General features: G+C 37.3%; 1 protein-coding gene across 4 annotated transcripts in view; it reads left to right on the top strand.

The window, feature by feature from the left end:
* The window catches only part of SLC44A5 (solute carrier family 44 member 5), a 312300-nt gene that overhangs the window by 228845 nt on the left and 68134 nt on the right, over positions 1–15321 (top strand). For all 4 annotated transcript variants that reach the window (XM_074334959.2, XM_074334957.2, XM_074334958.2 and 1 more), the window contains exon 3: positions 2638–2711. In XM_074334959.2, the coding sequence (XP_074191060.2) occupies positions 2638–2711 (74 nt within the window). The remainder of the gene's footprint in view (positions 1–2637; positions 2712–15321) is intronic.

The following is a 15321-nucleotide window of genomic DNA, read 5'->3' as shown; positions in this document are numbered from 1 at the left end:
AAGCAAAACAGACTTGAATATATTATCCTCTCTGGTCCCAGAATAATCTCAAACTCCTCAAGGTATGAGTTACTAAGGAATACTATCCTCAGGGTTGGAGACTACTGGGGGGAATAATTGTATGGGGACCCAGTAGTCCCTGGTGCTCTAGGGTGTCCTTGGCACCAAAAAGAAAGAGAAATGGTAGCGCAACACTCCATATGGAACCAAAACTCCAACTGACACCCATTCATCAGTGCTGGTAGCCAGGGAGTATGGGTTTTACCTTTTAAAAATTTCCTCTTGTGTTCTGCTTTTTTTTCTGGTGCTCTGTCTTTTGAAAATTGGTAAGTTTCTTTCATTATCTTACTAGTAGGTTTACCTCTCCTTGTGCTTAATACATAGCATTGTAAACATATAACATTAGAATACTATGTAACATTAGGTCATTATAAATAGGCATTACAGTATAGATTACATATAATGTAAATATATAGATATAAACATAATACTTATATGTAACCTCGCTAGTGCTTTTGATCACATCATCTCTCTCTCTCTCTCTTTTTGATAGTTATGATTACACATAAGGACTTGAACAACATCAAGATTTCTAATTAAAGCACACCAGTGTGTTAGTTTTCTCTCCTTTAGTTCCTCACCTGCAGACATTTCTAATTAAGTATCACGTTATTTAACAGCTCTCTGACAGAATGAGAACCTAATCTTGAGTAGGATGTTAGAAAGCACGTGAACCAGAAACTTTTCCCATCCTCAAGTAGGGTTTTGTGTTCAGTAGCTGTTAACCAAAGAAAACTAGAGCTCTGTTTTCTCCTTTCATTATTATTATTATTATTATTATTATTATTATTACTATAGCAAAATAAATTTTTAAATTTCTGCTTGAAATTCGATTTAAACAAATGATATTTTGTGTCTGGTCAGGATGAACTTTCATGATTAACTTTCTCTATGAAAGATTTGTTTCCTATTCTGAGGTAGAGTAATAGGGGTGTGCGTGGAGTTTTCGATATGACTAATTTGAATCTTTACAGAAAAAAATTGTAATCATATTAACGTAACTGCTAAATGCAAAAGGTTTGGCCTTAGAGACGTAGATGTTTTCCTGCTTTTGTTAACTTTCTCTCTTGGACCGTAAGTCAACTAACTTTACTACCACTAACCATCTAAAGGTATTCTTAGAAAATTCACAGTGAGAGCAGTAAAGGTATGACAGGGCTTTATACTCTGTCTGTTACTATGCAATTTTTATTCATTATTATTATAACTCCCAGCACTAAACATAGTGCGTAACTTCAGTCTGCCTGTGCTAAACAATTAGAGCGTATCCATTTGCCCTCCAGAGCAAGAAGTTTTTGCTATGAAAATTTTCCTGTGCCACTTTTGTTTCTTCTTGAATTATTTATTTTTTCAATTACAGTTGACATGCAATGTTATTTTATATTACTTTCATGTGTACAGCGTAGTGGCTAGATATTTCTCATGTGCAAATTTTAATCCTGTCAAATAGGTTGATTTTTTTCTTACTAATAAATTCTTCACTAAGTTTCAAATAGAAAATGATTGTATTGTTTCTCACTTTCAAGAATTAGCTTTGATCTTCCAGATCACTTATACACTGAACAAGCTATAATACTGGGAGAAGGAAATACTTTAGTTGAAAACCTTGAGTATCCCTGCTGGATTCTGGCTTGACTTGTGCACAGTAGCAAATCACTGAATCTCTGAGCCAAATTTTCTCAAAACCTAATTTGATGACATTTAGCTTACAGGATAGCTGGGAAAATTACAGTTTTGAATCATTAGAATAGTTGCAACTCTACTCCCCATAGAAAGTTTATGATGAGTCCTTTATTTAATAATCGTTACTCGAGGAGCCGGCCTGGTGGCTCAGGTGGTTAGAGCTCCATGCTCCTAACTCCGAAGGCTGCCAGTTCAATTTTCACATGGGCCAGTGGGCTCTCAACCACAAGGTTCCAGTTCGATTCCTCGAGTCCCACAAGGGATGGTGGGCTCCGCCCCCTGCAACTAAGATCGAACACAGCACCTTGAGCTGATCTGCCGCTGATCTCCCGGATGGCTCAGTTGGTTGGAGTGCATCCTCTCAGCCACAGGGTTGCTGGTTCGACTCCCGCAAGGGATGGTGGGCTGTGCCTCCTGCAACTAGAAATGGCAACTGGACCTGGAGCTGAGCTGCGCCCTCCACAACTAAGACTGAAAGGACAACAATTTGAAGCTGAATGGCACCCTCCACAACTAAGATTGAAAGGACAACTTGACTTGGAAAAAAGTCCTGGAAGTACACACTGTTCCCCAATCAAGTCCTGTTCACCTTCCCCAATAAAATCTTTAAAAAATAATAATAATAATCGTTACTCGATGTTGGCATACTCTAGCCCCTAAAAGCATTTTACAAATGAAAAACCAAGGAAGAATAAATGCTTCAGATCCTGGGGGGAGCGTCTTCTGTCATGGAATTATGACCCCTTCATTGCTGCTGAAGTCTTTGATTACAGAAATGCATGCGATGTACCTTTCAAAATTGTTGGAAACTGTCATATCACCATTCTATTTTGTGCAGTAAACAAGAAGTCATTTTGGACCCCCTTTTAATTCTTTATTCTTTTTTGTCTTTAGGAGTTGTACAGACGTTCTGTGCTTCATAATCTTCATACTGTTCATTATTGGCTACATTATTTTAGGACTTATAGGTGAGTAAATGCAGGTATAGAAGACTTTTAACATTTGCTAATGGAATAACTAAGTCAATGTCACATTGTTAACATTAATCATTTTCTTGCCCAGATCTTCTTCTAATTGATTCTTGTCTTTTTCTGGAGGGAACATGGCTCACCAGGATTCACTGGGTAGCAGATACAATGAAAAACTAAACACAAAGTAGTTTATTCCAAGGCCAAGCCCAACTTACTTAAATAAATACAATCATAAAGAAGGAAGAAAAAAACTTATGATTTCTATTTAATCATGTTTACTTTTGAAATCCTATTAAGCAGCAAATTATGTTCATGTTACTGTTTACTAATAAGAACTAGGGCTTAATGTAACGGCTGTATGCTATGTCCGAGGGGTAGTGGATGGGAGGAGGAGGGTTATCACTGTGTGAGGGATGTAAATGATAAATGTCAATTAGATTGTTTTGTACAACTAAAACCAAGAAAAATAAGAACTAGGGCTTAGATCAGTTTAGCTAATATGTAAATTTTTCTTTTTATAAGAAAATTAAAAAGGACTAATTATTAAGAATTTCACTACATAATTTATTGACATATAAGAAACCCTATTACCTTTGCCTATCAGAAAGAGATACCCTGTTGTTTATTTTTAAGTTAAAGATTTTTCCGTGAAAGTAAAAATAAAGAAAAATATAGAGATTTTTTTTTAATTTGGATTTTTAAAAAGCTACCAAAGGAACTGGTATGGATATTTTCTGTAAAAAGATTTTGCAATTGATGTGACTTTATCACATTTCCCCCCCAGAGACATAAGTCCTGTCCTTTAGATGTTGACCTAGAAAACTTTATTATCATCAGGGTAGGAGCTATAGAAGTTAGATAATAGCTTCTAGTACCAATAACTAATGCCTGGACTTAATGTGGATAGAATGTTTAGCAGAAAGAAGGCTCTGCCTACCTGAGGAACAATGGAAAATACGCTTCCCGGCTTTTCAGATTTATCTACCAATAAGACAAATTCTTTGTGAACAGCAATTGAAAATAATTTCCAAAAGATCATCTCAGTCATACCAGGCAAAAACTACTCAGAACTGGAGAATTTGTAAAAACGAGGCAGAAAGATAAGGAGGAAAAGAAGACTAAAGGAACATCAATTACAAAACTAACATACTCAAGCTTTTAGAAGATTTGTTTGATATTTCTTTAAAGTATTTTAACTTCTAAACATCAGTGTAATTGTAGTACAATACACAATCTATAAATTGAATATTATAATAAAATGAATTTTCTTATTATACAACTAATGGAATTTTAGCTTCTCCAAGTTCAGGATACATCTTTCTTGTCTATGTAATTTTTGTTTGTTTTTACTTTTTGCCATAGAATGTAAAGTTGTCTAAAGGAAAGATTTAGAGTCAAGCAGATCTAGGGTTTCCTCATATTATTGGGAGACTAGGAGTAGTTTCTTAACCTCAGTTTTCTCATCTGTAAATATGGAAACACTACCTACTTTACAGGGATATTGTGAGAAGTAAATGCAATAATATCCAGCTACATCAGTAACGCTACATAATAGTGTAGACAGTAGTTAGCTACCATTGTATAATCTAGTCATTCTGAATTTTAACAATTTATTAAATTGTTTCTATGGCCACCCACAATTTTGAATGTATACAGGAACTTCATAAGGATCTTATACTGTTCCCAGAATCTTTTTATTAGAAGGCCTTCTGGCATAATCGATAAGTGTCTCCTCCCTATCTCAGAGCCAGTCTGTTGAAATTCACAGAGAAAGTCCTTCTGTCCTTACGTGGATCTGGGAAAGCCAGGGCTACTCTCTTTCCTGTCAACACAGTAGAGGGACTGGGTGGGAGAGCATGCCATCATTTCCTCTGGAGCAAGATAAGAAATTTGCCTTTTTCTTTAAGATGTCCGAATTCGTTTGTAAATGCCTTAATTCACATAAGAAAATTAGAGGATAAATGTTCCTCCGTGCAAAACTATGTTCAATGTTGCATTAGTTCAGTGATTCTCCCAAATTAATCCTGCGGCCACACTGATTAAAATGAGTGGCACACCAAAAACACTTTCTTCACCCCTGAACTGCAAATAGCCTTACTAGGCTGCTTATGAGATCAGTTTAAGTTTTCTGTTATGTCCAATGTTGGACTGAAAGAAGAATGAAGGGAAATCATTGGCAGAAGTTACTAGGAGAATGAAGACCTTTTTAACATGAAGAAACATATACCTTCACCTGGGGAAAGATGAGGCTAAGTCAGTTTCATTGATGTGTTATAGTAATTTGGCATCTTCAGCCATTTTGTTAGACCAGGACCTTCTTAAGCTTATCTTTCATCCATGTTATTTTCATAAAAAGTTTTACCCTGAAAGAGTTTTGTTCCTCACAAATTCTGCTGAGGAAAAACTGTTCTTTGCCCTTTCTGTGAAATAGGACCAGCTAGGATGCAACAAAGGAACTTGACATTTGACTGATGAAAAGTAGAACCTCTGTTCAAGTGGGTTAAGTGAGTCTGGGTAGGAGGTAATCAAATCTCCCCAAAAGATCAAACTAACATTTATGATAATAGTCCTCTTTTGTCCTACTTCACTGATGGTTGCTATTCAATTATTGTGCTGACTAGCAAAAAAAAAAAAAAAAAAAAGGAATATTTGTTATGCAAAATGTTCCTTGCTATCCTTGTGCTGACATTATGACATTATGTGTACAATAATAGCACAATTTTAACATTCAATATTTTTTTTTCTTTTCAAATGGATTTCCAGTTGAATGAGTTATTTTTTTTGTTGTATTTACACAGGAAGCACTTGGAGTTAGGGTCCAAAGTTTGTTTTCAGTTTTGTTTTTTAATTTTCCTTAGGAATAATCATCCCTATGGGTTGAGACAATAGGAAGTTAACAAGAAAGTAAATTAATGCAAACAAGCTTAGACTTCTGTCATCATGCTGTGAGAAGCCCAAGCCACACGGAGAAGCCACGCATAGGAGTCTTGGTCCACAGGCTTGGCTGAGCTCCCAGGGACAGATAATGTTTACTGTCAGCCCCACGGGGTTTTCAGATGATTGAAGCCCCTGTCAACATCTAACTGCATGAGATACCCCCCCAAGGGGCCAAGCTGAGCCTTCCCTAAATTTCTGGCTTCCAAAGTCCAGATTGAAATAAAATTTTGTGTTAAGCCAGTGGATTTGCGATGGCGTGGGATAACAATGGATAAGCAGAACAAAATTTAGTACTTAGTTCAACAAAAACCTGAAACAGAGGCATTGGTTTGAAAACCAGGTGCTGTTCAGAAGCCCAGAGGGTTTTGAGGAGACTGTCTTGTGAGTTTAAAGGAAAAGGAGGAACATGTCATTGGAAGCAGAAGGGAAGGGCACCTTGTTACTTACCAGTGGTGACAAATTCGGCGGTACTGTTGACAATGATAATGTGGGAAGTAGGGAATGGACCTAATGAATTCAGCTATCCTGAGAAGAGGAGCCAACCCTGAAGAGCCTCGACTACACCTGGACTTGACTTAAGTGATGAGATCCAGACCTTGAGCCTGATTCTTTAATTAGATGAGACTTCTGAGAAACTTGGGAGAATTTAAGCATATTTGCTTGCAAAGGGAATGTAAAAAATTGGTAGTCAGAGGCTGGACCATGGTAGTTTTAACACAGGGCTGCAAATTCTTTGCCATTCCTTCCATTGAGAGGTGGGGTCTGCATCCCTTCCCCTTGAATCTGGTGAGGCTTAGGATTGCTTCTCCAAAAGAGAAATGAACCAAGCCAAAACACCCCAGTAAAGAGCCTGGATGTGCCAGTAATTTATAGATCAGTGTGAAGAATTAAAGAAAGGCTATCATGAGGCAACTGGAAATAGTAGGACTGAAAGTACCAAGTACAGAAAGGAAGAGGTTTACAGATTTCAGTCTTAAATCCTTCATGGAATGAGGTAGAGAATAAAGAAAATAGTTAAATTAGTAATCAAACGTTGTCACACTTGACCCTGTCATTTCTGGTATTGATGCCTGTGTTCATGGTCTTTGGTAATAATACAGTTACACGTCTACTTTTCCGTTCATTGCTTAGGGAACTCGGCGTATCATTCTTTTCCCTGACCTGAACTGCCCCAAAATGCCAAAGAGGAGGCAGTCTTATTTCCAGTTTCTAGGTGGAGAGAGAGACCTATATTCTACTGGAGCTCAGATGTTTTAGTTGGTGCCATTTGGCATCATTTCTTAGCTGATTGCTCATCTGGATCCTTCCGCTGCTGTAGTGGTTTCTGACATAACTTTTTTAAGTCATAACTTTTTAAGTCTTGAGGCAGAACATGGCCATTACTCTCCAAAGTGTGACTATTGTCAACATGAAGCCCCTACTTTTAGGCCCTGCTATTAAGCCTAGGGTACCACCCCAGTTTCTGCCTTCATGACAAGTTCCCTTTGAGGGTATTTGTAGTCTTTTTGGCCTACGGACCTAGTTCAAGATCAATCTCTTCCATTCTAAATTGAAATCCCTGGGAGAAAAGTTTGAGTTCTTGTCCCTTCCTTCTCTTAAAGCAACTCGGTTTTCCCTATCCCAAGGGATATTAAAAAAGGGAAAAACTGTATTTTCATAACTGAGAGGTCCCTCTTTAGAGGTCACCTGACAAACAAAAATAATTCCAAGGTGGCTTTTTGATTCTGTCTCTACAGAGAAGCAGGGAACAGTTTATCTTACTAATATATAAATATAATTTTAAAAAATGAAGTTATGTCCCACCAGGCATCCTGTTGTTGTAGTTTGTGAGCTTGGTGTTACGATCCTAATACTCACTGTAAGGGGAAACTGGTGATGGAGAGTGACAATGACAGGAAGTCACACACTATGCTCTTAGTCTACTTAGGAACTAAAGGAGCCTACCTCTCAGATCACAGCTTGGAGACATTGTTTTAGCAAAGTAAAATCATGGCTTCCAATAAAAATGTAAGAAATTTAAAGAACTCTGGTTCCATTATTTTTTCAATTGTTTCAGTAAATTTCATGAAAATGTAAATGTCCTTTTGCATTCTTGACAAACATAATTGTTTACAAATTAAACTGAGCCTCTACACTTCCTTTTAGTTTGGAAGTCTTCATTTTACAAAAACAGCACTTAGTTTTGATTGTTACTTGAACACATTTGTTTTTAGTGTTGAGTGATATTTTTACTGTTTGTTGTATTTTGCTGAATACATGCATTGCATATGATTTCAAGTGGAATATTGCTAGCATGAGAGAGACTGATTTGTGCTCAAGGACGTGACCCTAAACTTACCACTGGGTGGAAGAGGCCACCTGTGAAATGATAAACAGTATTTTTCATATCCAGGCAACTGGATGGATACAGGGCTCCTTCGAAAAATGCTTCTACGGCAGCAGTGTCATCAACACAGATTTTCACATTCGGTATCATGTGTCCTATTATCTGCTTCATTGCATTTGTAAATTGCTTGTGTTAAAAAGCCATAAGCACAATTTGGCAGGCCTGTTCTTCACATATTAAAACAGTTAAAATGTACCTTTAAGGGATACAAAATAATGATTTGAAAGCCAACATTCCCAACCAGCAAGTGTTCAGGGAATGCCTTCGCTGCCCCAAACAGATTTGCAGTTAATTTTTAAGTGTCAGTGCAAGCAGTTGGTCTAATCACATTTTCTCCTTGACAGAGGGCTTCCTAATGGCTGCAACTTCTCACTCAACCCTAGAGCAGCACAAGAACAGGCCTTGCAAATGTTTGAACATGAGAGATAATACTACATAATAATACGTTCTCCTGGTACTTCCGGAACATATATTTCCTTGATATGAGTGAAAAGAAAATTTGCTGGAATAAAGTTTCCTCCCATCTCTTACCAATCTTTGCTTATCTGCTATGAATTACTCAGATAGGAGTGTTTTACAAATAATTTCTCTTCTCTCTTCTCTGTTCTCTATTACACACACACACACACACACACACACACACACACACACCAGCTTTACTTAAAGTGGTCTTTTAAAGTTATTTCTAGAACAGTGAGACAGTTAAGGGAAAATGACGATCAATCTAGGCTGGTATTCATTGCTGTGTAACTTGGTCTTTTGGTTCTATTCACCAATATAACCCCAGCAGTTTAACTCTAGAACCTGTGCTCTTAACCACCATGCTCGACCGCCTTTTGTTAGCAGCTGAAATTAAGAGACGGTGAATGAGGATTCTTTAAGTAATGAAGGTTACTGGGAGGGGGCAGGGCAGAACCCCGCATATTCCGCTAATGCTTTTGTCTCCTTTCTTCCACTCCCCTCACCCCCAATTCCTCACAGAGATAGGCTTAAAACAACGAGTGTCAGAAAATGGCACGAGGGGAGTAAGTAAAAAGCAGGTATTCTCTTGCAAGCAAAAATCATGAGCAGTCTGATAGCTGCAGTCTTGCCCTGTGAGACGGAGTATGCAGTGAGTTTGCTGCAGTGTCGTTGTTTACATTCAGTGATCATTTGCCAAATTAGCCTCTGTTATGTAACCACTAAAGAGAGGAGCACATTTTTTATGGTAATCCACACCTTTGGTTTTTCCTAAAGTTAGTGCTTATACTATAGAGTAAATAAAATTGTGTCAGACATATCTCCTTTGGGCTTTTTTTAACCAGGAATATCTCAAAGGATTTCATGGATATTTCAAAAAAGTCATATTTACTATTAGATATTACTAATGAATATTACATGTAGCATTTTCAGATATAATAAACTACATCCATTTTTAGGGATGATGAGAGCTCTTCCTTCATATAAAGCAAGTTCTGGAGCTACAATTAAGAAAGAAAATAAACACTAAGATGAGTGGCACTGAATGTGTAATGACCTTGAGTTTTTCAAGGAAATTTTGAATAGAAAGAGAAGGACCTACCTGAACAGAGCCTCTGCTATGCATGGCATGGCTTTCACTGATAACAAAGTTATGCTAAAACAATCTTCCTGTGATTTATTGTAGAAAATAACCTAAGATACTGCTTCTCCATCTGTATCTAGAGCTGTGCTCCAGCCTATGTATGCCTCACCCTGGTTTTCTTTCCATCCCCAGTCCCCATTATCCCCCACCCCTCACAAAGCCTTTGTCATGTGTCCGTCTGACGGGAGGCTCTTTGTGCCTCCATCATTTTTCAGGCCTCAGCTCCTGCATTACTTCTTCAGGGACATCATCCCCGACCTCCCTCATTGGGTCATTTGCCTCTATGAATCCCTCTCTTTGTGCCATGTATTGCTTTTTTGTAGTGCTTGTCAGAATTGTAACTTCACGTTTTTTGTGCAATTAATTCATTAAAATCTATTTTCCTTGATAGACTGTAGGCTCTGGGAGAGCAAGGACCTTTATATACCCAGGGTCTAGCATGATGCTGATATATAGCAGGCACTCAAAAATATTTGTAGAATGAATGAAGAAATGAATGAATACATTTCTGTCCTCATTATTTTCAACGACTTCCTTCCCATTAAAAAAAAAAAGCTATCTCATAATGTGAATAAAAACCTTGTAACAGGTTTTTAATAGCGGTAGACTAATATTTATTTAAAATAATTAGAAAAAGTGTATTAAAGCAATCAGCATAGTCAGTCTTGCTAATAAAGAAAGCAAAGATGTTGTGAAAAGTCTAATTCAGTTTCTTATTTAGTTTTTCCATTTTCTTTCAGTTCTTTGTCTATTTTTTTTATAAGTCTGTTTTAAAAATATGCTTTGTCCCATCTTTTGTCTCCTGCTCTGACCCCTTCTATTTCAGACTCCAAAATTTAGAATGTACATCTTTTAGCTCTTTTTTTATTGTTTTGCTGTCGCATGTGGCAGTAAATTCTGATAAAAGAGAATCTGAAAACCTTATATATCAAATTATTCTTGTTTGTTTTTAATAAAGTCTGAAATTTCTTGCTGAATCTATCTAAAGTTCCACTCTTGAATAGGCTGGTCACTTGTTCAGAATATAGGCTGGGTATTTTTCATTATCCCTCCCCTTCCCCATCTCTCTCTACCCTCTTTCCTGTGCTCTGTCCCCTGTGAAACTGACATATAATTTATAAGGATTACATCAACAGACTCTCTTGTCCTGTGGCTTCCAATATGGTTTGGTCAGTGAGGGGTATCAACAATAGATTGCGGGATAGAAGAATGAGTTTGTGGAATTCATTCCTCTGACTCTCTGGCGGTGGATCACCTCAGGTTGGCTATACCTCTCTGCCTAGGGCTCCAAGTCCTGTCAGTCAGTTCTTTCCATTTGGCTTCTTTCTCTAGATTTAGGTAACCCCTGCCTCCCTTGCACCTTCAGGTCCAGAGGTGAAAATGGTTTTCTATTGTTACTAGCCTCCGGGTTCTGCACCAACTCTTGTTTGTTTCCCAAAACGCTACTCATACTTTGCGAGATCTTTCTTAAATTATCCTGTAGGAGTACAATATGTTTCCTGCCACGACCCTGCTGTATTCTAGAAAACAGCAACCCAACCTTGAAAGGTATTGCTTCATAAGTAGTGCTTTAACTGGATCTTCCATGTGGTACTACTGTTCCTTACGGCTGGCTACTTTTGGGTGACTGGGTTCAGTGTTGGCCATCCACTGCTGACAGTGTATCACATAAGCATTGCTAGGAGCCAGGTCAGCCTTTGTGAGTAAAAAGTCCATGGTATCCATTCATAATCGATTCAAAAGTCCATTCATAATCTTCATCCCTGTTGTCATGATTACTTTTTCACAGAGTCATTGAACAGTGCTTTTCATCTGATTATTAAAAGATACCTCTACAGAAGGGTCTTTACTAAACAGCCACATGAGACATAAATATCTTTGTATTCTGGGTCGATTTTGAGGTCAGTCCTTTTAGTTTTTTTCTCAGATTTCCTTGCCATTGATTGTCTAATATTTTTCTTTTCCAGTCCATGATAATGTGGCCAAACAATTGGACTCTATGAATAAATAAATGGGGGATAGATAAATGGGAATAGATAGAGGGGGGAGTAGATAACTGGAAAAATTAGCCCTGATCAACAGAGTCTCCCTAGCCATCTATAAATCTGGTTTAATTTTTTTCCTTCCCAGTCAACTGCTCATAGGGACCTTTCCATGAGCCATAAGCATGTGTTTAAGTTGTGCCTCAGGAGTCAACACACTGTTACTGTGAGCAATCTTCTAATGAAACTTCCTTGTCCTCTGCAACCTTCTCAAGTGTTGAATGAATGTACCACTTCGACTCAATAATGGCGTGCTGCTGGGCACAGCCAACTTTAGGACTGATGGGTAGTTCATGATGGGCTTCTTATGTCATTGAGCGATCACTCAGGGTCCAGGAGCTGCTTCTCAAGAGAACAGTTATCTGCTGAAAGAACATGGATTTTTCTCTAACCTTATGGACCTCTAACTGTGATTCTCTAATAGACATTTGTCCTCTGACAGATGTTTTAAGCACCATGGTGTCCATTCTGCCAGACAGACCTAGTGGCAGATCTGCTTGCACAGTAGCTTGGATGATCTGAAAAGCATTTTAGTTCTTTGAGCCCTACTCAGATCTGACAGGTGATAAGCATTGTGTCTCTTTCTTAATAGCAGAAAATGCAAGGTGCCGCAACTTATCACTTACTTTGGAGGAGATATCACTCCTGGACTCATCGGGTCTTTATTGAAAGACCCTTGTATTTTCATAAAACTTGTTTCCTATCTATTAGCATACATATGTCTTTCTAAGGCATCAATATTACATGCTATCCAGTAATTTCCATATCTTTTCTGCATGATGCCATCAATGTAAGGAATCTGTGTGATACCCTGTTGAGTAAGGATATTATCAAAACCCTACAACCTAAGTTGTGGCAAAGAGCTAGGTGGTCATGTAACCTTGAGGGAATATAGTGAGGAAGCAGTACTCTCCCTGCCAGGTGAAAGCAAATGCTCCTGGTGTTTTCTATTTATTGGGAATGGGAAAGCTTTTGTCAGACAAATTGCTGCATCCAAGGTGGCAGAGGCTGCTTTCATTTGTTTTAGTAGAGAGACTATAACTTGAACAGCAGCTGAAATTAAGGTCATGACTTGATTAAGCTTAAGAGAATCTGTTATCATTCTTCAGAAACCATCTTCCCTCTGCACTGGCCAATCAGGATAATATATAGTTCCCTTGGGGAGAATGTGTTAATTATGAAACAGTTATTATACCAAATATGAATGTGTTCATCTCTATATCCTCAGAGTCTTTATGTGTCAATCACAAGTAGGACCCAATGAATGAATGACTAAATAAATAGGAATATGATGATTGCCAGTTCAGTGTGAATGAATAGGAGTTTGACCATATTCTAGACTAATGTTTTCAAATAAACTTTTCATGTTAACATTCTTTGAGGAATTAAGATAAATAGGTGTTCTATACTGTATAATTGGTTAGGCCCTAAGGAATATTTTAAGTCAAGTTGAGAGCTCCATGTATTAAATTATATGGCAAAGAAACAAAAATGACTAAAATTCTACCATGGTAGCTATGAGTTTAAAACATAACAAAACAAATCAAACAGAAAAGAGGATTTAAATATCATGACTAATTAGGTGGAAGAAGAGAAAGATGATTAACTGCTTCCCTCAAGTACATAAAGTATTTTTTAAAAGCTGTATAGTGATCAGTTATCTATTGCTGCATAGCAAATTACTCCCAAATTTGGTAATGTAAAAATAACAAACGTTTCTTATGTCAGTGTCTGTGTTCAGGAATTGGGAACAGCTTAGCTGGGTGGCTCTGGCTCCACGTTCTTCATGAGGTTGCAGTCAAGATGCAGGGGATCAAGGCTTTAGTCCCCTGCACGCTTAACTAAGGTGGAGGATCAGCATTCAAGATCGCTCCCTCCTGTGGATGTTGGCAGGAAGCTTCAGTCTCCCTGACAGCTGACAATCATGTGGGCTTTTCTATAGGCCTGTCTGAGTGTCTCAAGTCATGTGGCTTCCCCTAGAGCTAGTGTCTAAAAGAGAGAGCAAAGTGGAAGTGCAATGCTTTATATAACCTACTCTTGGAAGTTGCCCAATGTCATTTCTGCAACATTCTATTCATTAGAAGCAAGTCATTAAATCTAGTCCACACTCAAAGGAAGAGGAATTGAGCACCACCCATTGAAGGAAAAATGTCAGATAATTTATGGGCATATTTGAAAGTCACCATAGATGGTGATCAGCTGAATAAAAGTAAATGGGATTAAATTATAAGAAAGAACTTCATGTTAGCATATCCCCCAAAAAAAATCTGGGAGAAAAAAGACAATGTGGAATCTATCTTTTTTTTTTTTTTTTTTTGAGAGTTTTAAGTGTGTAAATAAACATCTAAATCAGTGGTGCACAGCAGAACCACTGCCTAGGGGGTCTTTCAGGACATTTGAGTTGACGTTTTTAGATTGTCACAATGTTTGGGGGTATGACTGGCATTTAGTGAATGGGAACCAGGGAAGGTAGATGTCTTGCTGTATCTGGGACAATTCTATACAACCCAAATTGCTCCACTTCCTACCTGTGGACTGTCCCATGTTCCACTAATGTAGTTGACAATATGTTTTTCAATATTTGTATCTAGAATTTCTGTTTTAAAATTAAAAATATTATTTTTGCATAGTTTTAATAAATACCAAAGGAATTTGATGAAAGATTGTACGTTTTTGTTAGAATTTACTAAAATTTGTTCATTTTAGAAAATTATATCGTTAACAACAACACTTGTATTATTTGAGTCCCCTACATAGTACACCTATATCCTCCTACAATTATAGCTGTCACAGTCAGTGATTCTATCCGTAGGTGCAAGCACCTAACTTATTTCACTATATCTTCTAGGTTAGTCACATGTGAGCATTTGTACATCAATATGCATACTGTTTAATTATAAATTATTTTGTTCTTATTTCTCATTTACATTATAGTTAGGGCATTTTGTTATTTTTTTAAAGAAGTATGTGTATGAGTGAGTTATGTTAGCTGTGAGTAGTATTTCAAGATTATAAAAGGAGCATAGTAAATATTCGTTATAGAAAGGATGTGTTGGGTATAATGGGATTGGAGAAGGACTGACACAAACCCATGAGATTATGACACTAGTCATCACCTCATATGCGAGCCTTTGACCTCTGTGGGGAAATATTCTAGAACACATCTGTCTAGGAGAAATATAATGTGGGTCACATATGTAATGTTAAATTTTCTAGTAGCCCTATTTAAGGGAAAATTTTTAAAGGGGAAATTAATTTTAATGATATATTTTATTAGCTATAACTAAATATTATCATTTCAAAGATAATCAATATAAAATTATCAAATAGTTTCATTCTTTCTTGTTCATACTGTCTTTACACTCTGATGTGCATTTGCAGTTACAGCAGATCTCAGTTTACATAGGCCACATGTAAGTACTCAGTAGACACATGTAGCTGGTGGTTACCATACTGGACAGCACAATTCCAGAATTTCCATGAATGGAGAAATTCCAAGAAAGGGAGTAAAATGTGAGAAGTCCCTTAATTTATTAATGGAAAAAATTACGGCAGCTGCACATCTTCTTTTCCACCTTTTATTATTATTATTTTTTATCTGCCATTTTCCTCCAGCATGGGTGGATGAGATGTACTGTG

Source organism: Rhinolophus sinicus, chromosome 14 (assembly GCF_057876585.1).
Source record: "Rhinolophus sinicus isolate RSI-liver-muscle chromosome 14, RSI-T2T, whole genome shotgun sequence".
Taxonomy (NCBI): Eukaryota; Metazoa; Chordata; class Mammalia; order Chiroptera; family Rhinolophidae; genus Rhinolophus; species Rhinolophus sinicus.
Note: the sequence above shows the minus strand (reverse complement) of the source record. Positions and strands in the feature narration are given on the sequence as shown.